Source organism: Athene noctua, chromosome 4, assembly GCF_965140245.1.
Source record: "Athene noctua chromosome 4, bAthNoc1.hap1.1, whole genome shotgun sequence".
In the NCBI taxonomy this organism is placed as follows: Eukaryota; Metazoa; Chordata; class Aves; order Strigiformes; family Strigidae; genus Athene; species Athene noctua.
In genome coordinates, this window is record NC_134040.1 from 49,026,586 (window position 1) to 49,052,239 (window position 25,654).

General features: G+C 43.2%; 1 protein-coding gene across 1 annotated transcript in view; it reads right to left on the reverse strand.

Annotated features, from left to right (window-relative positions):
- Positions 1–1,420: 1,420 nt before the first annotated feature.
- The window catches only part of ALPK1 (alpha kinase 1), a 48,511-nt gene continuing 24,277 nt past the window's right edge, over positions 1,421–25,654 (reverse strand). The window contains exons 4-14 of the mRNA XM_074903916.1: positions 16,146–16,344; positions 14,124–14,183; positions 12,423–12,509; positions 11,622–11,698; positions 10,003–10,098; positions 9,371–9,475; positions 6,918–8,946; positions 6,033–6,186; positions 4,750–4,912; positions 2,238–2,424; positions 1,421–1,617 (exon numbers count right to left, since the gene is read on the reverse strand). Coding sequence (XP_074760017.1) covers positions 1,421–1,617; positions 2,238–2,424; positions 4,750–4,912; positions 6,033–6,186; positions 6,918–8,946; positions 9,371–9,475; positions 10,003–10,098; positions 11,622–11,698; positions 12,423–12,509; positions 14,124–14,183; positions 16,146–16,344 — 3,354 coding nt within the window. The remainder of the gene's footprint in view (positions 1,618–2,237; positions 2,425–4,749; positions 4,913–6,032; positions 6,187–6,917; positions 8,947–9,370; positions 9,476–10,002; positions 10,099–11,621; positions 11,699–12,422; positions 12,510–14,123; positions 14,184–16,145; positions 16,345–25,654) is intronic.

Consider the following 25,654-nt stretch of genomic DNA (forward strand, 5'->3'; position numbering starts at 1 on the left):
TGCAGCTGCCTCTAACCCAGGCAGGCACTACTGAAGCATGTGGCCAGTATACATGTTGCCACGGGCTGTTCAGTCCTGGTGTTAAAAATCAGGGGTAAAGGACGGTAAAAAAATGATGGTAAAGCATGTCCTCAGCACAGGCAGAGAGGCCAAGAAAACCAATCATCGTGTAGGTAGAAATTTAGTCTTTGGCTGTATGAGTAGAGTGGGGTGGGAGGATCAGGATCTTGGTGTGAGCTGTTGGTAGAGGCAAGTGTAAATACATCACTTAAATATTATCAGACATCTGCTTTACTTTCAAAAATATATTTCTGGGATGTGCCAGAAAAGAAGTGGGTTTGAAGCTCTCTCTGCAGGCTGTGCATCCACCAGCACTGAGGCACAACCCATTGCTACTGGCTGCAAATTGCAAGTCTCCTTCTGTCCGCTTCTGCCAGGGACCTGGCTGAGAAAGGCACCTCTCTTCCCTGAACAATCTTCCGCCTCGCAGCTCTGTGAGGCTGGACGACAGAGGCTCAAAGGGAAGGGGTGCTTTGCCTGCCTAACTGGAACCAAAAACGGCACTGAAGCTGCTTACTTAGATGCTGATCTCCCCCCAGAACTGCTCCTTTGTGCAAGTTACACTGACATCCAGTGAGATGATCTGTGAGAATTAGTTATAGAATTGTTCACCAAATCCACGATGCTCACAGTTTCATTACAGGCAGAAGAGACATGCTCTCCTTAAGTGGGAACTGTTCTTCTCTTGGGAAAGTCTTCTGAGAGTTTGTTAAATGTAGCAGTCCTAAATTATTCATGTGAAGCATCTCTTGATTCAAGAACACTATTTTTCCCTTGCAGAGCAGCAGAGCTTTCCTGGCATTACAGTTAAAACCCTATTTCCATCTGTTTAGATGTTGTGTGATCACGTATGCACACAGACATACACACCTCTGACAGAAACCCTGATATTTTTTAAGCAAGCCAAAACATTACCATTTGTTCCCTGAAGCATTTATACAAGTTCTTGAAAATTTCAGAGATGGTTGAAATACAGCTCTCCGCTTCTATCTCTACTTCATATTCCATTTCCAAAGATCAGATGGTGCCTATTGCCCTTACTGGGTCTGAATGGATGCAAAGTTTATACAGTCTTGCAGGACACATCCAGCTGAATTTGGGAGGCTGTTTTCTTACTCCTCTGTTCTGTTCATTCTTACAGATGGCTATAACAGCACGAGGTTCAGATGGTACACAAGTTGGTAACATGGTATTATCAGCCTGGATGCAAAGACCCAAACTTGCCAAACTCATGGCTGGACTTATATGAGTATCGTCTCAGCAGCTCTGTTCTCACAAAGACAGTATGCTCCTAAAAGTGTGTAAGATAAAATACTGTCCAGCTTATGGGTCATTCTTTGCATTACTATCTTGTGCGAGTCTACAGTGGCAGCTCTACCGTGGGTCTTGTTAAAGAAAGACAGCGACAGATTTCGTTGCACTTCATGTGTTGATTATTAAAAAAGTAATCAATTCCTTTCTTCCCAAAGTTGGAGCGTGAAACATCTTTGCTATTAAGAGAATGAATCTGGGGGTCTGTGAGGTAGATGAGGCCTTTCCCATTACCTGTCACCCAACCTGTGGAAGAAAGGACACATCTTGGTATCAAACATCACAGCCTTTGTATTATTGTACTCAGGACTGCCTGCTTGGCACAGACCACACTATGTGAACGACACTTCAGTGATTCCCGTTTTGTGCCTATTTCAGCAAAAGCAGAACCCTAAGAGGTACATAATGAGCATTTAATGAAACGGATATCCCAAAGATACCCGTGGGCTCAAGGTTGAGTCCAAAAGATCTTATTGTTGGCTCTTAACCAAGAGCTCAACTTCATTAGGTGAACAAGAGACTATTTTGGCTTGCCAATTTTAGGAGGGAGAAAGCGTGACAAAACCCGCTGCCTCTTTTAGTGGTTCTCCTTTAGATGGTTCCACAAGGCACATCCTTGCAGACTGGCTTTAGTCTAATCGGATGCAGCAGACCACTCCATGGCATGAATCTGTGGCACACTTGGGAGCACACAGCTTACGTGCTCTTGCTGTGATGCAATGGAGAACACGAGCACTGCTCAAGGCAAAGACATACCTGCACATACCTCCCTCACTTTACGTCACTTAGAGACAGCATGTCCTTTATACAGCATATTCTGCAACATGAGAGGACACTCAAGAAATGAAGTTCACTGTAATACAAACCTTGCAGATCAACAACAACATCTGCTCCATTGGAGAACTCATAGGAGAAATGGCCGTAGGCTAGACCATACTCTGTGGCTTTGTACTCATGCTTTACTACCTTTGTGTTATTGGACAGCTTCACAAACTCCCCAAGGATGTAGGGCTCCACGCTCACACATCCTTTTATAGTTCTGTCTTCCAGTATCTGAAAAGAGAGCATTAATGACAGTCATGCAAGCACAAATGTGAAAACAAGGATGCTAAAGCTGCTCTAACTAAAGTCTTGTGTTTTCCTCCTAGAACTTTGCATCATAAGATGGATGAGAAGAGTCTCCATGTTAACCCACTGCTGATTCAGAACACAGGCTGTTTATATGAGGAGCTTGTATTTAACTAGAACAAAGGGTGGAACAAGATCCAACACAAAATCAGCCTGGCAGGCCAAGCTCCACGAGCAATGAATTCTACAAATATCTAGTTTGTCCAGCAAATAGGGAACTTCTTTCAGGAGACTATAAAGAATAAGCTAGAAAGCTGAAAAGATTTGGCTAAACTGGCACCTGGTCCGTCTTCAGTGTGTAAATAAGCAGTGGGAGGTTCTGGGGGTTGTTTTAGTAATTTCTGTGTTCAGAGACTTGTAAGTACTGATGCCAGACTCTCATTAGGCCTTATTAGCGAGTGGCATAGAGCCAGATCTAGTGCCAGAATGGCTAACAGAAATAGTAATACGCATAGCATGCTATCATATACCTACTCATAATGAAACAGCGAATTCAGCTCTGTACCCTAGAGGGTAGCTCTCCATATTTGAAACACAAGCCAAAATGGAAAGTTAAGAATAAGAATAAAGAAAAGATCCTTTACTTTCCCACTGGGGGTTGGATGTCAGCTCTAACCTCTGTGCCAGGACACCCAGATGCAGCTCCTGCCTCTAATGATCAGGCTGGGTGCTGGCACAGCAGGGCCATTTGTCTCACAGCTTTGCATGCTTTCCTCACAACCGTCATGCAGAAGAGGGTAGAAGCAACCCGCTCAAGAGAGAAAGTCATTCTGGTGACTTTGCTGCCCCTCCTCCCAGGCTCCCTCAGATAACTCCACATCCCAGCCACCTCTCAGCCACTTGGTTCTCGTGGCTCTCAGCAGGTCATCTCTGAGGCTGGACCATTGGGATGGAGGGACACAAATGGCCTGACTGAAAGGTGCCTGACAGATCCATGGCCTTGCTGAAGGTCATGGCCCTGCCAATTCCACCAGTCTTTCTTCACTCATCCATGTATGCTCAGCTGCAAGGAAGACATTGGCATTTCCTTCTCATGACTGAGAACAGCCCACACAGGTGGAGAGATAAACACTGGTTGTGCTGTCAGGGGTAAGCAAAAAAGAAGCATGCTGTTGGGCCTTGGATCAGTGGTGAGGTTGCATCAAGTTAATTGAACCATGGTTTAAAGGTGTCTGTGGTTTAAAGGTGTCCTATTCTATGCTAAGAGGTTGTTACTGAGGAAAAGAGCTTTTTGTGATAGCCACGTGAAGGACGACTGAGCTGCCAGTGTGATATGACCATGAAAAACGCGGGTCTCACTAAGAGTAAGGTTTCCTGTTGCATCTGCAGAAGGCGTGGAGGGGTCTCAGGGGAACACTGTACAATTCAGATCATCGATGTTCAAGAAATGGGAATTCAAAGTAGAATAGGCTCAGGGCTTCACAGATGAACAGGGGAAGAGAGACCTGTATCTTGAGGTAATGCTAAAATGAGCTTGGCTTCCCTAGTCTAGAGAACAGAGGCTATGAGGGGATGTTATTGCTGCTCCTTCCTTAGATCTAGGCCTCAAAGAAGTTGTGAGAGACAATAAATAGAAACTCATTAATTTTAGGTTAGAAAATAGTAGAAAGTTTCCAGATGTCAAGAAAGCAGCTCTAAAATGATTTCTTATTGGAAGCAATGAAGGTTAAAACACAACACGCAACATGGCTGCTTTTAAGACATGGCTTAATGGGTATAAAAAGGGATTATGCAGTTTCTGTCTGTGATATCAGGGCACTGGACCTGATGAGTCATGAGGTGGTCCTTTCCAGTCAGTTTCCTTTCAGTTCCTGAAATTCAGCATCATGCAGAAAAGGCCCCAAAGTTGTCCTGCAGCAAATCAACTTGTCTACAAGAGCCTCACTTGCTGGATTCTAGTGAGGGTTAGACGTTTTTGTGGTGCTCAAAATGGGTCACTTTGCTGTTCAGATTTCATAACTACCCCCTGAAAAAAGATGTTTATGTACTGTTAGATGATATAAAAGGCCAGGTAACTCTTGAGCTTCATTTAGAAGTGAGTTTCTGACTTCTAACAGTACATGGCATCTTTTCTGCCAGTGCACCCATGAACTTGTAGCTCTGCAAGTAGGTGTCTTCTGTCCTGAAATAAGCAAATGCAGCTACCAGGTAAGGTCATAGGTGGCCTAACTGCTACTATTTTAAAATCAGAATTGTCTTAAGACATTCTTCCCATCAATTCCTTTGTTTTGCTTAAAAGGCAGTTCTTACCAGGAGTACCGCAGATGGGATATAAAAGATTTGGGTAGGGATCTTCTGCTCATACAGCCTTTTGTTGAATTCCGTCACATAGTACTGGGCAGTCATTTGCCTCTCCACGTCACTGAAATGATGAAGTAGTCCTTTTTCTTCCTTATATTCTTTCCCAACATACCTAAACAAAAGGAGAAGTGTTTGGCGTAGCAGCAGACTGCACTCGGGAAGCCCTACTTGTGATACAGAAACATCACTACAAAGCAGAGCTTGGCTGTTCAGAAGCAAAGCCAGCTGTTGGTGATGCATTTAAAATGGCAATGATTAAAGTTGTGGTTTCTCCTATAGCTGTTACAGGCATAAAATGCTGTACTGATCAATCAAATCCTAGGATGGAGGTTTTGTAACACTGGAATATTTAAAGTCAACTCTTCTTGACTCTGAAGGGAGACCTGACTCAGAGGTACTTAAAATACTGCTCTTAACCCATAATAATTCATAAGCTACTTCAAATAACAATGCAGAGTCTGCAATTAGTAGTTAGCAGAGCTCTCCTGGTGCAGAGGCCTTTATGAAGCAAATAGGTGATTTTAATCCTGCTTTCAGAGCAGATGCATCCCCATTGCATAAACCTGCTGCTGAAATTAAAGAAAAGCAACTGAAACACCTTTCTGCTTATAAGTATTGAGATATATATATATATATATTGCTAATTCTCTAATGCAAAGCTAGAGGTCATATAAAATGGAAGCAACATTATCCCAACACAAAGGTGAAGTCAGGCCTAAGAGTTGTCATGAGCAAATGAACATTAACTGGCTGTTATTAGAATGGCTGTTAGAACACAACAGTGAAGTAGCTTTTTCTTCCGAGAAATTAAAAAGTAGAGAGTTACATGGAGTGGTGGGAAAGATTGACAAAATGCCCAAGAGATTTGGGAAAGCCATAAAAAATTCTTGCTACAGAAAATCAGTCCAAATCTAACCAAATGTAAACTAGGTTGAAACAGACTTAAAGAAACTATCTTCTCCCACTGTGACTATGATTTCTGTAGTTGTCCAGGTAAAACCTTGTACTGCCTTCTGAAAACACTTGATAAAAACTCCTGTCTAACAGGGCACTGGACTAGCTGAATCACAGGTATAAGACTAATCTTACCAGACAGTTTTCCTTCATATTTACACAGAAATAGCATTTACACAAAAAATATATTTTCATATTTACACAGAAATAGCACTATGTTATGCTATTTACACAGAAATAGCATAACATTTTGTTTCAGAAATTGGTTTGGTCAATACCTTCCCAGGCTTTCATCTTGGTGCAGGAAGTGTATCCAAAATGCACTTCTCTGTTTGCCTTCCTTTGCCACGTTCAGGTAGTCCCCAATGAATACAGCTGTTTCTTGGCCTGTCCAGAGGCCTGATTTCTTTGAGTATTTTAAAAGAAGAGCAGCTACAAAAAGAAAACATCACAAATAGAATAAACAGTAGAATTCCACAGGACTGCTCTAAGCCTGTGCTGAGGGATGAAATAACCAGCACCCAGGAGATATCCATGATTCTCTGAAAGCAAAGTACAGGGCTACAGAATACATACTATGAGGTATCTAGGTGAAGAGTTGGATATTTTACATTAAGGACAAAAAAAATTGCCGAACAGGCTTGAGACATGCAAGATGGGATGAGCCCTAAGTGGGTTTCACTTAATGAGCTCAGTGAGGCAGCCTACAAGTGGTGTTGCTCCTAACTTCTGCATTTCTTAGAGAATTGATCGAGTGTCTACATATTAATGGTATGGCTGTTATTTATGATTAACTTAATAACCATTATCCTAAATACACAGTTTGCAGGGGTGAAATGGGGAAACTAAATGGGCGACAAAACAAAGACTCAAGTAATGGGGTAGACCAGCTGAAGTTACCTCTTGCATGAAGGGACTGAAGCAGGAAGGACTGAGCAGACATGGAGATGGAGCCCATTTCCATGAAGCACATCCATGAAGATGTGCAAATGAATAAGATGAAACAGGAGAAAATGGGTCAAGGGAGTGTCCTTCCATTTCTAAAATTCTTACACAAAACCTCATAAAGCAACTACAAAAAAAGTCATAATAAATGATGACTAAAACATTGTGTTATAAAGCCTGTTGTCTGTGGGAGTAGCTGTTGCTGTGTGGAAACTTACAGTATGATTTACGAAGCTGTTTAGATTTAAAAATTCCAGTAGGCATCAGTCTCTGGACAAGCCAATTATGTTCTACCCCTGCCAGAAGCTTCATGTAATCATCATCGCTCAGAAATCGAGCATCAAGGATTTCTTGCTTCATTCTCCCAGGCATGAAGACAAAACCACTTGGGTTCAGAAATGAACCTTCAGGGGAACTACTGGGCATCTGCACTGATTTGCACCATGAACTTAGAGACGAACTGGATTGTCTCTTCCTGCTCACCATGTCCCAAGACTTTTCTTCATCTTCTTCAGTAGTGATACAGTCAAAGTGCTTGGTTAAGGGTATCTTTCCTCCCAAGGGCAAAGCTGTTGGTGCACTGGGAGTTGATTGATGCTTCGGAACAGATGCCATAGGATAATTGTTTATTAAGTCTCCAGTATTGATGAAATCAAATTCAGTGTCGTCTATTGTTTCTGCTTGAGTGTCAACTTCAGGCACTTTGAGAGATCCGTTTCCCACCACAGCAGTTTTCCTCAGCCAGTCACGCGCAGAGTCGCTGGCCATTTTCGGCTCGATGCTCGTCGACAGTACGGAAGCCCCCCCATTTGTGAGGGGACGTGCCTCCAACGAGGGATCCTCTGTGCTATCTGCAGTTTCTGCTTCTGGGCGGGCACCCTCAAAGCGGCTGCGGGGCCGGGACAAGGGGGCTCCGCCACCGCCCTCCCTGCCGCTGTCCTTGGTCCTGCAGCCCAGCTCTGCCCGGGAGGAGAAATTCATCTCCTCCTCCTTCGGCCTGGTAGGAACAGAGTAAAGGGTGGAGAGGGAAGGAACCACATTCTTCATCTCCCCTTCTTCCTTCTCTGAAGAGCTCCTTCCACAGTGTCTTCCCTCCTGCAGCTCTCCTCCGCAAAGAGATGCCTTCTCTACCAGCCTCCCAGCGAGAGGTGCATCTACCTCTAAGGGAGGCTGAGGAGATCCCCAGGAGCTACGTACAGGCTCTCGAGGAGGAGGCGGCCAGGCTCTGGGGCGCAATGGGCGCAAGTATGCACCTTGAGCATTTTCATCAGATTCTGTTGTGCAACACTCTTCCTCTGCTGAGCCCTTTTCCTGCTGCTGCCCTTCCCTGGGAGACCCTTTGCTGCTATTACAGTTTAGTTCCTCCCAGCTGGAAGAGTAACTCGATTTTGACAGCTTGCACCAAGAGCTCTCTGAAGTAGGACTCCTGTTTTGCCATCTGCTGGAAACACTGTTTTCATCACTTACTTCTATTTCTAATGGCTTGATCTCTTCTTCTAAGGACATTTTCATCACATCAGAACCAATGCATTTATTTCTCTGGCCACTGAATCTCTCTGAGCTACTTCCTGCTGTTGCTGAATTCAGCCTTTTCGCAGTGCCTTTCCTCTGGCACACTATTTCTTCAGTAGCACACACAGTGTCTATGTTTCTGGTTTCTGTTTTTAAGGTTGTGATACAAGCTCCTACTTGGGTTTCTCCCGGCGTGGTTTTATGAATCCTGCAAGTACTTTCAAACACTTCGCACACTGACAGATGATGCTGAGAATGCATGGCAAGGATTTTCTCAAAGCTGGCTTCCCATTGCAGGATAGGTTTTTCCACTTTCCCTTTATAACTATCTGGAACGTAAGACCTGACATCAGAATTAGGGAAGCTTTCCACTTGCAGGCGCTTCTTCACAGACGTGATCAGAGACATGATCTCCTTGGCAAGCATTCCTTTCTCTTTCTCTTCTGTAAATGGAGCACTGTACGAATGCAGTTTTTCCATGGCTTCTCTACATAGTTGACTCACCTCACGGAGTTTCTCACCCTCCCCATAGAGCCATCGATGCACGGTTGTGAGGCAGAAAGCAGCTTTAATAAAACTATGGAGCTCCTGCTTGCTGGTGACAGGACTCTTATCATTCTTGGTGAGGAGGCCGATCTCAAAGGATTCTTTGGCTTCAGACAAGTAGAACTTTCTCTTTTCTGGAGGACAGTCCTTGGAATGACTATAGCACAGCAAACACACCCCACGGATGTTCTAGGAGGGGATGAAAGAGGAATGAAGGAATTAAAAACCCGAACCTGTCAGAGATAAATAAAGGCAGAAAAAATGTTTATTTCCTTTATACAATTTGAAGCAAACATTGGCGCTAACTGCCTGCTGCTGTGTCTCCTGGAGAAAATAACCTTGCTGTTTTCCCTTTGAAATATAGCTGTAGTTATAGAAGAAGCAGTATTCCCAGATGGGCTTGAAAGCCCATCCTCACTCTGTCGACAGATACTGCTTTCCGCCTGTCTGCTTAGCTTGATTGGAGTTCAGAGTAACATACAGTGTCACACCCACAACACAGACACAATACCCTGTATGATGCAATGTTTAAAAGACAGATTAGTGCCAAATTTAATAGCCTGGACTCTTCTCTTACACAAATAACACTTTCAGAGTGAAGACTAATACTTACCACGGCTGTGAGGACAAACAGTGGGGTGTACTGGCTGTAAGCTGCTGCTAGTTTGCAGGCCTCAGCAGCTGATAATAAGCGATGACTGGACTCTTGGAGAAGGCTCTAGTGAAATGAAAAAAAAAAAAAAACAAGAGGGAAAACCTCATCTCAAAGGCTTTCTTTTCAAAGAGAGGGGGTCTACCTGGTAAGCAACCCTGTTAGATTGAAGCAAGGCAGCTTGGGATTTGTTTCGTGTCTGTGGTAGGTTCCCTGAGCTCACTGAGACCTTTGAGTTTTGATAGAGCAGGACATCGTATCTTAAACAACAACAGCCAGGTCTGTTTCTGCAGGAGCCTTTTTGCTCAGATTTGCCATCAGTGTGTCACTTTCTGACCTGTAAGTACTCTATATGTTACAGAGACACAGACATACATGCTCTATAAATACTCTTAATACTTCCTTTTTCCTGAAGCAAGGCATTCTTCTATCTAGGTGCTAATGAACTTTTTCCACCAGGAGCAATGGAAGTTTCTTCAGCCCTCTCAGCACAGGAGAGGAACCGGAGGAAGAATAAAGCGTAGGTGAATTTGGGACAACAACATACCGTCCATCTGACAATCTACACACAGAAATACCAAATCAAGTCTTACCAGGTCAATCTCAGCACTGGTTTTAAAACGTACATAATCCTTCTCATTCATGGAGGCAAAGATATCTGCCATAATACCTAAGGAAGTAGCAATTCCCTGAAGAGAAATGGAAAATTATCATAGTGGTTTTTTCTTTGCATTTTGAATTTTACTGCTCACAATAAAGTAGGTTCTGTGTGGAACACACCAGAAAGCAACCAAACCAAACAAACAAGATCCAAAGAGAGGGCTTTAATAATTTCAACTTGCAGAAAGTATAGCCTGGTGGATATGTATGAGTTTCCATGAGTGGCAGCTATCCCTCTTACCACTAGTTCTAGGTTTCAACTTAAATAGCATTGCATTTTCCTTAGCACTGCATTTTCCCAAGGTTCTGTTTGTGACAACGAAGGTGAAGTCTCGTGTTATCACCAAAAGCTGCATTAAACCCTTGGCTAATCATATCTGAAAAAAGACTCAATCTGTTTTACCACTATTTTTGAGAAAAGACTACAGAAAGCCAAAAACTATGTTTAAGAAATGGCCAGTTGATCCCAGTCTTTCTAAAAAATCCATGGTGAATGTCTAGAGAGATGGTAGAAGTAATAAATGCTCATCACACAGCCTGAGAAAACAAGAATCTATTTTAACACACTTCTCTAGCTTATTTCACCAAATAAACAGAGTTGGACAAAAGTCAAGAGTTCTTGGTGTTGATATAATTGGGAAGTTTTTTCGGTAATTTTTAATTGGTTCTACAGAACCAATTAAAAAATAGGACATGAACATTTAACATATAGATCTACAAACTTGCTAATTATCTCTCTCTCTGGAAGATTTCATCCATATGTGCTGGCTAAGGGTCTGCCCAGCTAAATAGTTCAGAAAGCAAGGAAGTAGCTGTATGCTTTCCACAAAATTCACTACCTATCTTGCTCCCACAGAAACATTCTGAACTTGAGGTCAAGCTTTAAGGTATCGCAGAGGAGAGGTGACAAGGTCTGGTTTTGTGCCATATCTTATGCTGGGGTACAATTACAAAACTTCTTAAAGCATCACCCTAGGACTTGCAAGACTTAGGTTCACATTCTTGTTTAGCTATGGACACATGGTGTGACTGCTGCTTCATCTACAGTGAGATTAGTGTGGCCAAGCCTCACAAAGGTGTTAAAGACAGATAAGGCAGCTGTTGCAAGGTGCTCAAATACTGCAGTGTCGGGAAAATCCATCACCCACAACAGATTGTGTAGTGCAGCTCAGCAAGTAGACATGCTTGGTTACTAGTTTAAAAAAAATTAGCCTTTGTCCTAATCAAAAAATAAAATCTACGGCTGCATTCTGGGGTTAGTCTGTCCTTGCCAGAGGCACCTGTGACATCCTAGGTGATGGTTCACTTCAGATGATTCTGCTTAATGAAAACTGTTACCTTCATTCCCCTGCAGGAAAAAAGGTGTCCATAAGTCTGTGTATGCATGCGGAAACAATGTGCAATACAGACTTCGGCTAGCATATTTGTCCTGCATGTTAACCTTGTCTGAAGTGCATAATTGAAACATTATTGCTAATAGACTTTTCTGAAACAAACAAAAGCTAACCTGGAATGATTATTAGATTGGCAAAGAGTGAAAAGTAAATACTACCTTTTTATCCGGTTGAGGAAGCTTGAAATATCCCACAACTGAAGCCCAAATCAACTCTGCTGCCTCGTACCACATCCCTGAAATAAATCAGAAAAATAGTCACTAAGCAGATTACTGTTACAGATGGCTTTCTAATAGTTTATTTTATACCTCCTAAAGCCAGGAGCCCTCAAAAGAGTATAAAACCATACCATGGCATTTTTTGCTTTGGTGACACTGAACATTTATTAGTTTCCTTTAGCTTTTGGCTGTGCATAAACACACATTTTATGCTAATAAAAGATTTCAGCTCAACAGTCAGGAAAGATGGAAGGTCACATCAAAAGCATAAAATTAATGTTGTTGGCCTCAAGTGCCAAGCCCTGAATACAGAAGCCCATCACGCTGAAGTATAGGGATTTTCTTGTCTTGAGAGAGGAAATTGCTGTGATGTACCTGTGATAAACTACTGCATGCCTCTGGGAACAGTGAATTTGGGAAAAGCATTAGCAAACATGGAGTAGCACAGGGAAAAAGGGAACAACATTCCAGAATGCTCCTCAACTTCTGGTAAGATTAGTAATAAAATATAAAATATTATACATATTTATAAAATATAAAATATAATTTCTAAGATGTGCTTGCTGGGTACACAGCTCTAGGTCCTTGCTACAAACAGATGGGTGTACAACCCATCTTTGGGGCTGTGTTACAGGCACCAGGCAGGTGTTCTACACAAGCTAAAATTCTGAGATATGCCAAATGTACCATAAAAAAAGTAAGAGAAAACCTTGAGCAGCCGTTTATAGAAAAAAGCCTTACCAAGCTTTTGCAGAATCTGTCCTCTGATCTGTAAGCAGACTGACTGAACCAGAGTCCTATCGCTTTCCTTAGCGTATCGCCAGGTACCTGCAGAAAGAGTGCAAAAACTCAGTAGAGAATGAAAAATATTGCTGTCATTTTAAGCCTCTGAGGGTAATCTAAATCCCAGTAAATTGTCAGGATTCTCCCCATTGAATTCAGCTGGTTTGAGTCAGGACTTAGAGTCAGAGAGATGACAAAGTGACAGTGCATTAAGGAATATAAGTAGACAGACGTATATAGCTTGAGTGACAGCTATATAGAGCATAAAACCAATCTAAAATGTGAAAGGTACCTCCCTCCTGTGACATGACAAAAAGTCACTGTATATAAATATATAGAGTTCCACTAAAAACTAGTCAAAAGGATTAATATGGGATATCTTTGTGGTCACCAGTATGTACAGAAGAGTAAAATATCATTGGCAAAGCATGTTTTCTTTTCAGATATCAGTATCTCATGAAGATTAAAACAGAAGTTTTCCTGTTAACACAGTATGATTAGTTACACAAAGTCTTTCATTATCAAATCTATATCGGATTTAAGAATAGAATATGAAATAAAATCACTAAGCTTTCCTAAGTATTGTGAGCATTTCACTGCAATTCTCAGTGTGAAGCATCTGTTAACAAAACATCTTCAGTGGGAAACAAAAAAGTATTAATATTGAATTTTATGAAAATTATCTTAAAAGCAAAGCATAATCCCAAGGAGATGAAATGCACCTTAATAGGATAGTGATAGCAGGTATTTTGTTTAAAGCCCTTATTGTATGTGTACCTCAGTTTCACACGAAAAACAAACCAACAAAACCCACAACAGGCTTCTTAAAATGTTTAAGTTTCATGGTTGTAGAGAAACTTGAATGTACTGACTACATAAAACCTGAAGGCTAAGAAAATGGAGAACAGATATAAAATCCTAAAATATATTCTCTCAGAAACATAAATAAATAATAATTATGGATGTCTGTCAAAACTAAAGAATTCTTACCATTAGAAATACTACACATCCCTCCAGATCTGAAACAAGCCACACCACCAGCAGTATAGTAATTTGACAGAAAGGAAAAGAAAAAAAAAGTAATTTCTACAAACGTTATCATGCATTAAAGAATGGTCCCATTTTTACAGTTTTGCACATCTATCCAGCAATAGAAAAAAGTGTTGTAAGAACCAGGACTCACTCTCTTTTTTCCTTAACACCAAAAGATACTAAATAACTGCACTGCAGTCTGCTACAGGTTTAGATAAAGTATTCATTTAGTTTGTAGGATCAGTGTGAATTTGGAGGGTAAGCATTACTCTAATCATCTGGATTTTTTGGCAGGGAGGGAGTTGTCTTAGTTTTCTAGATCAGTCAATTGCTTAAAATTGGTCCACATTTTAAAATACTCTGGGCAGAGAAATTAGTATAACGGCTGTCAATCCAGAATATTTTCCCACCTAGGTGAAGATATAGAGGGAGGAATTATGGAAATTTCAAACAAAGTTGCAGTTTCCACATTTTTAGCAAAGAATGGTGAAGAAAAGAGAAATGTGATGTAAAAAGCCACTACTGAGATCAAACTGGCTGTATTTGAAGCTTGTGTGACTGTTAAAATTAGTATCAAAAATCCCACCAAATAGTAACTATGAAATTGTAAAAGAAATATATATGTACCTGTTGCTCCACTGTCATTAATAAGACTGCTTAGGATATATTCAGCTTTTAGAAGTTTACCTGATTGAAAAAAAAAAAAAAAAAGAAAAGAAAATGAATACAGAAATGTTTCATGTGACATGAACAAAAATATTAATCAGTGAAAGCCCCTAATTGTACTTTTCTTCCCAGCACTGCCGGTGTGTTTACACTTAGACTAAACTTTCCGATTAAGCATGCACTGCAGATGCCACTCAGGAACGTCTGACACTGGCTATTTCACATATACAACAAATATTGCAGAAAACGCCGATGAGGCAACTGTTTCTAGCCAGACAAAAAAAATCTCATCAAAAAGCTGTATGATATTTAACATGATACATCTTGATATTACCTGCACACAGATTTATTGCTGTCAATAGTCATAAATATACATGCACTACATTCTATAGTATGTGGTTGCACAGTAAGAGGAAATTATCCATATATCTGTTTTACTTAACACACATTTCTGGAAGAGTGCTTAATCTTAAAATGTGAGAAAATCTTCCTCGAGTCAAGCTCCGGTATTTCTGTTGAATTTCTGTGCAATGCTGTCTCCATTCTACAGTGCAGCTTCACCAAACGAACCGCAAGGAGAAAACAACAGATACCTCGCCTTTATGGGCAAAGCTAAGGCTGTGTGTTGGTTTTAGAGTAAACCCAAGCCCCATGATGTAGGCAGGTGCCTCCAGGCACACATTTCTCACTCTATTCCTTCCCATGCTTTGGGCTGCTGCAGGATTCAGAGCAGGGGAGGTGGCACCAAGACTGGGGTGAGCACTAAGCTGCTGACTACCCCACCGGTTGGAATTCCCTGCTCTTATTTCTCTTCCAGGAGAAAGTAGTCCAGTCTGCTTCCTTCAGCAACAGAGCTGCTGGTTTCTGTCCCAAGGAAGCATGGCCTTTGGAAACCATTTTGGTCTCACTAGGGAGTTCACCAGAAGGGGAAGCTCTGCAGATGCACCTTGAAGACAGCTGACTTGGCATCCCACCACAGAAAACATAGCTGCAGGTTACACTGCCTCCTTGTCACTCTCTAATTAGCTTTTGAGAAGCACCTTAAACACAGAATATATAGCAAGAATGCAGCATGCAACACAAAGTGGACATTCTGCCTTTCAGCCTCCAGTCATATGGCTCAGAGCTTTTGTCACACGGCCAGAGTTACCCATGGCAGGCTTGATGGGCTGCAGGAGATGTCTTAAATTCTAATTTGACCAGTTTGATACATGTCAAACCTTACTATTTGTCTCAATTGTCTGGCTGAATTCAAGAAGGCTGCTCCAGCCAGTGAAGCAGTGTAAGTGTTGGCTGAACCAGCCCATCAAGTGGAGCGCCAGTACCCAAACACCACGGCAATGGGAGCATGAAAAGTCCACAGCCACAAGTGAAAATTGGCTATTTTTCTGCAAATAAAATATTCCTCAACTGGCTTTTTCAGAGCAGGTTTGTCTGGCTTTGTTCTCCCCAGTAGGACAGTGGGAAGATACACTAAAAATCCTTCAGGTGTTGCCCACATTATGATGGAATGATGATATTTTTTTTTAAGTTCAGTTTATCCTCAAGGGGTTGTAAGCCGCATTTTTTGCATAGTCAAGTGGTCCCACTGAAAAAAAAAAAAAAAAAAAAAAAAGCAGCTGGGACAGTGCAGGAAAAATGCTGGGATTCTAATTTACTTTTTAAAGGCCCTTGGTCAGAAGTATAGCAATTCAGATATCCCTGTTTGAAACCAGCAGGGAAGATTTGTTAAGGAACAAAAGCTCCAATTAGTATTTTCCACACCCTTTCACAATTTTCTCTCCTGCTTTTGCCTCTGAAACCCTTTATACCAGCCCCTTTGTGCTAGTGAGAGGAGCTGGGAGGGCTCAAGGGGGCTGGGAGTGGGCTGTGCGTTTGAAAAGATGGCACCGGGCCGTAAGCATGTCATCTCCAGCAAGGGACAAAGTGTCTTCTTCAAAGTCAAGTAGTTCCTAATTGGGCTTGATCTGAGAAAACAGATACCTGTGTTGACAGAGAGGCGAGCCTGGCGGATGAGCACCTGAGGACTGATCGGCACGGTGGGCTGCAGCCTGTGCAGACCCTTGGCAATCTGAAGAAGTTTTTTTGAGGCATCAATCCAATACAGGAACCGGTCAATCAGGAACACAATAGCAGTTGCCGTTGCGCAGTCCTTGACCATGATGGAGGCTTTCAAATAAACCTGAAAAGAACACCAATGTCACGGGGCAGTCTTGGAGAAACTCACCTTGCAAAGGCTCAGTGAAGCGTCTACAGAAAATATTCAACTTTAGTAATCCTCTGACTAATGGTGTTGCCTACATACCATTTTAGGACAGATGGGATATTCTTAGTTGCTGTAAGGTGGCTACACAGGTTTACAGCAAGTGAAGTACTGAACATTACAAGAAGCAAATATTCACTAGCAATTAAAAGGCTGTCTCAAAACTTCTACTCACCTTATAATCTTTATGTTCCTAGGCATTTATATAATGGAGAAAGTCTTTGTGGCAGTGATCAGATAGCATTTATTATAACCTATAATTATGACTATTCCTGACAATATTTTCCTTTTTAAGACAGGAAGGTTTCAGCTGTTTATTTTGCTTGAGCCATAGATATTATTCCTGATTTTGAGCCTGGCTCAAACACCTGGGAGCTGGCAATGGTCGAGTACTGCTTTGTGGTGTGGTCAGTCGCAAGAGAAAGCAAAAAACAGAAAACACCTGAAACCATACAAAGCCTCCTCACATAAATGATGTGCTTCTCATTCATGTCAGTGAGTAACTCCACTCATGACAGAGGAAAAGCAACACAGGGGAGGCAGGATCAGACCCCACAGCATCATCAGAGGATGAGATACTGCCAAGAAAACTTTATCCAAATGCCCACTAAGACATCAAGTTTAGCAGCTATCTCCCATTTCTGTCTTGGCACCAGCCTCCTTCCCTCATCTTCCCTGTGTAAATGCACAGGCAGAGACAGAGAGACAGCAATGTCCATGAACTGCTTTAGACACCAGACAGTTTCCTGGACTCCTCCTCAGCCTCATTTCTATTCTCTTTGCTTTTAGCTCAGAAGCCTGAAATCTGACAGCAAGACCCGTACTTGATTTTAAGCAGCATAACCACTGTCTGAGGTGTGCAGGAGAAAGCCCGTGTCAAACCGTTTAGAGAAGAGCCTACAGTATACGGCCTGAAGGATGACTTGCAACACCAACCTGTTGCAAGCATTTGCTAGCTTGTTCGCACTTTGGTGAGGCGGATTTGTACAAATTTCCTTTTTTTTTTTCCCTGAGCCAGAGCTGGATTTTCTAAGAGGATAGCACTTGAAAAGGATTCCTGGAGCCCTGCACGCACAACTTTGCTTATGCCGGCCAACAATGGAGGAATCCCCCTCTCCAAGCACCTGTAAACTGACACTGCCAACCAGCTATTTGAAATGCTCATCAACAGGCCATATATTTAAGCACAGAGCATCGCCTAATCTATTTTTTTTTCCTCCCCTTCTTCCTTTAATAGATCGCAGCACAAAAGCCTGAGAGAGGGTGACCTACCAAACAAAAGGGCCTTTGAGTTCCTAGGAAAAGTAGACTTGGAGGAGGATGGAAGGAATCCAAGTGGCCCTATTATTTCCACTTGCACTAATTAGACATTTTTCTGTCAGCTATTGAGCACTGCTGAGAGGCCAAACTCACTGAATTCATTTCTAAAGTGTTTACAGAAGTTTGCATCTGTTTGTGTCTCTTCAGGAGGAAAATAAGCACTTCAATAGCATTGTGGAAAATCTAAACGAAGCATCCTATTCTGAAGGGCTTGGCAGTCTTGCAGCTGCATAATTTAACTCTCCGCTCAATGCCGAAACCTCTTGTGTCCCTCTCCAAACCCAAATGGACACAAAATGTAGAAAAGTCAAGCCAGGGAGAGAAATTCAGCTATTTTTTTTTAAAAGGCAGGGCTGCATGCTGTGTGGCACACAGAAACACAGTTCGATGTCAATCTTTGCAATTACGTCCCCCCTGTTCCGAGCTGTACACCGAGAAATTAATACCCGTTCCTTTCATTCCCTGCCAACTCGTGTGGCTGGAAAATTCCTCAGCACCTACAGCTAATGCACCAGCGTGCTGGGCACGCACCCAAACCATGCACAAAGACCCTCCCCACGCCACTCTGAAATGGAATGGGGAAGCGGCTCCCTGACACCCAGCCCAGACCCAGGGAAACCCTATTGACTTCCAAGATGTCACAGCCTACCCCAACACAATCAGAAACTTGTCGCTGCTCGCTGCAGCCGGACACTTTGTTCTGCATAGCGGGCTAGTGCCCTAAACAGATTTACTCACTTTCTTTATTGCTTTAAAGCCAATGTCGGTGCATCTACAGGGAGAGGGGGAGAGGGGGAGAGGGGGAGAGGGGGAGAGGGGGAGAGGGGGAGAGGGGGAGAGGGGGAGAGGGGGAGAGGGGGAGAGGGGGAGAGGGGGAGAGGGGGAGAGGGGGAGAGGGGGAGAGGGATACGTGCGCACTTTGTTTTCACATCTGTGTCCACGATGTGAAATGCATATGTCTAATTGAGTTTATGACACAAAGGGAACCTCGCGGCTGGGAAGTGGAATCAGGTGGTGAGAGAATTAAATTTGCACCAGATTTCTATACATGGACCATTGGGGAAAATGCAAAACAGCCTTTAGTGAAGGGTTTTTTTCCTTAATGGCAATGAGTGGGAGGGTGTGCTGTTTGCATGGTTTCCTGCATTAGTGGGTTAGCTCCTCCTCATGCCGGGGCTGAAGTTTGGGTCCCAGCTTTGGGTTCAAAGCCACGACGCCTCCTTTGCATTGACAATGGGGGCTGCTCCCAAGAGAGGGGAGAAGCTCAGAACCAGGGCCATCTGGCACTAGGACTGGCAGGAAAGCGTCAAAGGGAAATTATTGGTGCATAGTAAATGAGCATGAGGAGGAGGGGAAGAAAATAGGGGAAAATCTTTATGTGGCAGCTGATGTAAGAAGAATTACAAGCCCAAATAAATGAAATATTGATTTAATCCACTCTCTCTGCCCTCTTTATAAAGTGCAGATCCTGAAGGTAACCCCCCCTCCCCAGCTTGCAGGCTCAGGAGGATCCCCTTTGGAAAAATGCCGCTGCAAGCAGAGAGGTTAGAAAGCAGGGACAGGAATCATTTCATTTGCAGAGTGTCCCCACAGTTTTGCAGACACTCTGGATTTCTGTGTTTGCTTATATCCATTCCTCTCAGACTGCTTCAGTCTTTCTTTCATTTGTAACTGCAGTTGCAGTTTAAAAACTTAAAAAAAACCCCAAAACTAAGAGTAGACAACAAAGAATTTCTAATCCTGTGCACAGGGCTGGAGTTTCAGTGGCATGTACTTCCAGGTGCTTCAGTTCTCTCCCAAGAGCTGTTCCTAGTTAGCACTTCACTGAACCCTAACAAATTGCCCGGTTTTCTTTCCCTCTACATTTGTCCCCTGTCAGATTAAACACAGAGTCACAACACCAATGGATTTTGCTGGAGTCTTTCACCCTTTTACCCCACACACTGTTAGCAAAGCCTGTCTTTCCAAGAGACCAAAGCTGCTGTCACCACACAGGACTTCTCTATCAGTCTCTGCCTTTCAACTGGCAATCAGAGCCCACTAGACAAATAACAAGGAATTAAGCTTCCTACCACCTCTGTGATGGGCAGAAGAAAGCATGTCCATGAGGTGCAGACGGATACGCTCGAAACACAGGACAGTCAAGTCACAGAGTAAATAGCTGCAGACTGAGGAATAAGCAGCTCCTGGACACTTTCCTCTGCTCAGGGCAGTGGAGAATCCCATTTAATGGCTTGAGCTTCTGAAACTGTTAATTAGCTCAAGTTATTCATCCTGAAGGCAATGGAGAGTTGGGTGTTAATCAGTGGGAGCAGCATTAGATCCATTATTAGCAGCTCAAAACACCACAGAATGGGTCATTTTTTTACAACATCTTGCTTCACCAACTAAGAAAGTATGAGAGGGAGAATAACTTCTGCTTTTCTCAAGAGCCCCCCTTTTTTGCAGTTTAACTGGCCCCTGATTTCATTTTACTGTTATTGGGATGTTCCACATGCTACTCTCTGTTTCCACTCTCTAGCTGAGAGTCACTGCTGTTTGCAGGATGCAGAGCTCCAGCAGAGCAGTGTCTGGAGAGTCCCTCTGGCAGGACCAGCTCCAGCCCTTGAAGGATGAAAAGGGCTTCCCACATTCCATCAACACAATGTAGAGAAGGCACCATCCCTGACCAAGCTGCTGCTGGCATGCAGCTCACAGCACAGGGTAGCGGTAATGAAGAGTGCACCTACCCGTGGGAGAAAGTGGAAGAACCATCTGCGTGATGAACTTGAGTGGTCTCAGGAGGGAGGAAAGCAGCAGGCGGCTCAGGGTACTGTACAGCAGCATTTTGGGGTGAGGACAGAAGCAGGACCCCTTTAAAGTGCTGAGGAAGCTCCTCGAGGGTGAGTTCCTGGGGGCCTCATGTATCTGATAAGGCAGCAGGGACTTGGGGGACCACAATCATCTGCAGGAGTACCTGTTCTTAATTATTACCAAGGATAGGCGCAACAATCATTTTGTGGCCCTGATTTGTCCTCCTGTGCTCAAGCTCTAGACTATTTATAAACTATTGTGGTGATTCCCTGTGGTACATTAAAATACTATGTTGAAGGGGATATTTTAATACTTAAAAATATTGTCAGTGACAGACACCCCCCCCCCCCCCCCAAGAAGGTGGCATAAAGACCACTATAATCAGCTAAAAATCCAAGAGTCTCTTTACTAACTCTGTCCTTAAAACATCAATCCACTTGAGAAGCAGTTAAATTTGGAAGGAAAACACAACACAGCAATCTTAGTAGTGCAATATTTAAAGCCTTTTCCAGCGAGGAAATACTCCATGAAGATGCAGCTGAGAAGACGAAATACTACCCATGAGTAAAGTGAACTGACAGCCCTATAGGTACCCAGGATCAGACTTCCCATTTTGTTATTTGGTGCTCCACATACATTCTGCTGTAGTTTTCCCATACAGGCAGTGGAAGACCGAGTGCTTTGCAGTGTTGCAGGCTGGCAGCATCAGGGCGGTCACCCTGGCCAGCTGAAGCTCTCCTGCCTGCACCTGATCTCTGATACTTCTAATTTACAAAGCGTCAGGGATTGTGCAGCATAAGGGAGGCTGGGGTGCCACAGATTCCCTCTTAGGCTGAATTCTCACGTCACTCTCCATTTCACTGGGATCACCCAAGAAGAGTTCTTATGAGGCAGGTAGCAAAAGGTCAGCCTGAACAACCAAGATCCCAGGGCTACGATTTAGGGCTTTAATTCTCCTGTTACCACACCAACAGTTGGAAGGAGGAGAAAACTAAATCCTCAGCCCCCTCTTTAGTTCTTTTTCAAAGGCCACCAGCTCTTAAGTGCCACACACACACCTAAGGGTAGTTAGGGCATGTCCCTCAGAATGGTTTCCCTAATGGCAATCCATCAGCATGTAATTAGCCAAGGCCCAGGCAAGGACTGCAGGGCCTTATTTTCTTCTCTTTTCAATATTCCCATTAAGTCCCATGAGATTCTGTGCCAGGATCCACACGCCCCCATCCACAGCATGGAGCAAGGGTCAGGCTGCACAGCTCCCTACAGCAGGTGCAGAGGGACGTGCAGGAGCCCTACTCTTGGGGGCTTTTCCTTTTGTACCTATTGTTTCACACTGTACCTATCCCAGAAGATCCTGGTCATGGATGAACGCCTGAGCCTGGATGCAGGAACTGTTGGTACATATGATAAAAATGAAGACAACCCCCACATCATTACAGTGGGTTTTCAAACGGACTTTGATCTTGCAAAAAAATAATTAAAATATTAATGTGCCATGAAGCATCCCACAGGAGAAATACTTCTGTGCGTTGAGTTGTCCTTCAGTGAAACCCACAACAGGGTTTGTGGGATCAAAGCCTACGTGTACATGGGCATGTTGCCCTCTATTGGCTGGTCACTGAGCATGAGGCTATTTCCATCCCTTGGAATAGGGAAGATCTGCAGGAAGGGTAACCCCTGTCAGCCACCCTTTTGGGTCTGCAGCCCCAGTCCAAGCTCCGCAGCGCATATGGTGTAATATTTAGAGAGAAAAAGTAATCCCTCCTTATTTATTCTTGTCAGCAAGGATGGATGCTGTTACAATTCTGATTTTGCTTTGATTTGTTAAAAACAAAAATCCCAGTGCTTCCCAGTTTTCACTCTGGATGCTGATGTTGGTTATTGCCATTCAAGCCTTAGTGCAGACTCCCACCAAAGGGGCATTCAGGCTGAGGGCTGCAGGATGGGCTTGGATTGCTAACCGATGGCAGCTGAACGGGAGGCTCTCTTAGAACCTGCTAGAAAAATGTGCAAAACAGTATCTTGAGCTCGTTGAACTGGGGTGGCCTTTGTATTGGTTGGTGAATCCCCAGCAAGGAAAAAAAAAACAACAAACCAAACCAAACTCAGAACACCCCACCTTCTGTAAGATGCAAAGGAGGGCTGGTTTGCCTCAAGGATTACAGTAAATCTGTTGCCTTAAAATCCCTAGGGAGGTTCAGCAATTTCATGTAGTGGACAGAGAGGGGGGAAAAAAAAACAGGAAAGTTTGCATATATTGCCAGAATCCGCCCTGAGCCCTGCTCCAACAGCAGCATGGTTCCCATTGAATGGAGACTGCAGCGAGAGAGCTCCAAGGAAAGCCTGGCTCGCTGCAACCCCCTGCCCCCCCCAAGCCAGTTTTGCCATGCCTACTGCTTTAGCCAGCGTGCAGAAGTAATGAGCATCCCACAGCAAAGTCGAAGAAGAGCACTCTAAAAGGCTGCAGGTGCAGGTGGCTTTGCCTTCTTGATGTGTCAGAGTAGCATGCAGCCGCCAGCAATGGGTATCCCACTTTTTAAAGTGCAACACTAAGGCAAACTCTTGAAGCCAAAGCCTAATCCGCTTACTCACTGTGTTGGTCTCATGGAGCTTTTCAGCCTACTCACAGTGTAAAACATCCTCATGGTGAGCCCTGGTAGCCAGCTCTGTCTGCTTGTAACACCACCAGTGTGTTATGGTAATGAAGTGCCTTTCATTCATGGATCTCAAAGCACTTTTTAAATGTAATGAATTACGGTTTATGAGCTTATTCTAAGCATGGCAAATTAAAATAAACAGAGATGAAAAATTTTAAAGGTTTTTCTGAACAATGAATCGACAAAGACTTACTTTTTTTCCTCCAGGGAATTAAATTAATCTTCTGTCCCTCATGACAAAAAAAAAAAAAAAAGAAGAAAAAAGTTGCTCAGACTTTTATCTTTCCTCATCACACTGTAATCATTTCTCTTCAGCCTCATTTCCCCCCCAGCTTTTTATTCAAAGAACTGAAGCAGCCTTTGCTCTGCCTTGAAATTTTATTAAAAAAGAAAAAAAAGAAGGGGGGGAAGGAATGGATGAAGGGGAAAAAAATCCCTTTTCCTGACTAATACTAATAATACAGGTCAAAATGTCAGTCTATCTACAATTAAATGGAAAACAAAAAAGGTTTTCCCTTTTTCCCATGGTACAATGGCACTGGAATATAAATTACTGATGAAGATGAAATAATACTTCAAAGCACATGGGGAAAGGCAGCACAACGTTTACAAAGTATTTTCAACCACAGGATGAAACATTGAAGACAACAGTAACCAATGGACTTCAGGGGGTGTCAGTGAATAGTCTAAAACTAGCATGCGGTAGGATTTTAGGTCCCTATAGTCTATGACCCCATGATATGCTTTGTTTAACAAGGGCAGCTGCAGTTATCAACAGATGTTTCAGCAATAAATAATTGGTATCATCTCAGAAAAGATCCATCTACCTGGGGAGAAGGCATAATGCTGCAAACACTGCTCCACTATTACAGCCACATTAATCTCCCATCTAGCCAGGTCTCTCAGGGAGTTTACTGCAGGTGTTTATCCTGGGAGAGAGCAGACAAACGCTCCAAAGTTAGAGCACTGCGTGGGGATTGTAAAGGAGGTCAACCTCTGCCATAAATTTCTGTCTAAGGCTACACACACCAAAGAGAAAAAGAAAATAAATACCCAAGAAGCAGCCGCTCCCTGCCCCCCCAGCAAATTCAGGATCCCTGCAACGTGGGATGCTGGTGAGGGGATGCAGGGCTGACACCTCCCAGCCCTGCAGTTGGCTCTTCTGAGCTTCTCATTGCTCAGTGCTATTCAAAGTAATCGTCATTCTCAAACAAAACTTGCTGGGCTTACTTGGGCAGGGCTCTCTCTGAAGCAGGTGAAATCTCCTGGCCACCTTGGAGTTAAGAGCAGCTTTGCAGCTGGGATTTCAGCAGGACCAGACCTCCTTGCCCCAAACCCCAGATTTTCACGCCAGACTGCCCCTTCCCATGAGGAATGGGACTGTGTTGGCTTCAGATGTGCACCACATTAAAGAAAAAAACTCCCAAACCCTCACAAACCTCATCTGTATTTTATGTCTGTCCTGCCAAAGGGATACTTACTAGCCTAGGTATTATGTTTACCATTGAAAAGGGAGTCCTCTATTTGCTACAAGTCACATCTGACATGCCTCTGAGAAAATCAGAAAAGCAAAAAGAACCTAAATTTCTCACTGCTTTCTAATCTTTAAGCTCAAACTCATTCCCTTACAGGATGGGATCACCAAGCACCGTTTGGATCCTGCAGCTCCTTACACAGCCAAGTATCCTTCACTTGCAGAAGTCACATTAAATTCTTGCCTTTCCTGCCTAGGTTTTGGCCAACTTTGGTCCTCAAAAGATTCCTATCAAGTAATTTTCTTGAAAAAAAGAGAAGCAGGTGATGAATTGTGCAAGCCCTACTAAAGTGAGTAATCCTCATTGCCTCCTAGCAGTGCTGAATTAAACAAGGTGCAGCATTCTTTTCAAATTCATGGGGATTTTTAAACTTTATTTAAACATTCAGCATTTTAGTTTTATTATAATGCCAGTTCTGCAGGGAAGAGGTAAACATTACCTTACTGGAAACAGAAACAGAACTGCCCTGTGAAACCAATGGACAAAGCACGCCCAAACTAGCATGGACTGAACATGAAAATGAGCAGAAACAGCATAAATACAGTCCAAGTCATCACTGCATGCTTCAGTGAACGAGGTGGTTGTTCTGCAAGGTGCTCAGTGCACGGACAATCCCTATATACCTCTAGGATCACTTATAGACAAGGCAGTGACAATGCCCTCCACTCTGCAATGTCTTTTATCATTACTATCTAGGCACTTTTTTTCACAGCAGCAGTCAAATGCCTGGACACACTCAAAACTTTATCCTATGAATCCATTTTATCTTTTCTGCATCAAGTAAAAACCACATAAAACTGCAGGTACCAGCAAGACCTCAAACCAGAAGCTTTTTGTGGTGTTCCACATCCATCTGCTGCAAACTACATAGCCAACAGAGCAGAAGCCTAACCCTGAGGCAGAGCTCCCACTGATCTCACAACC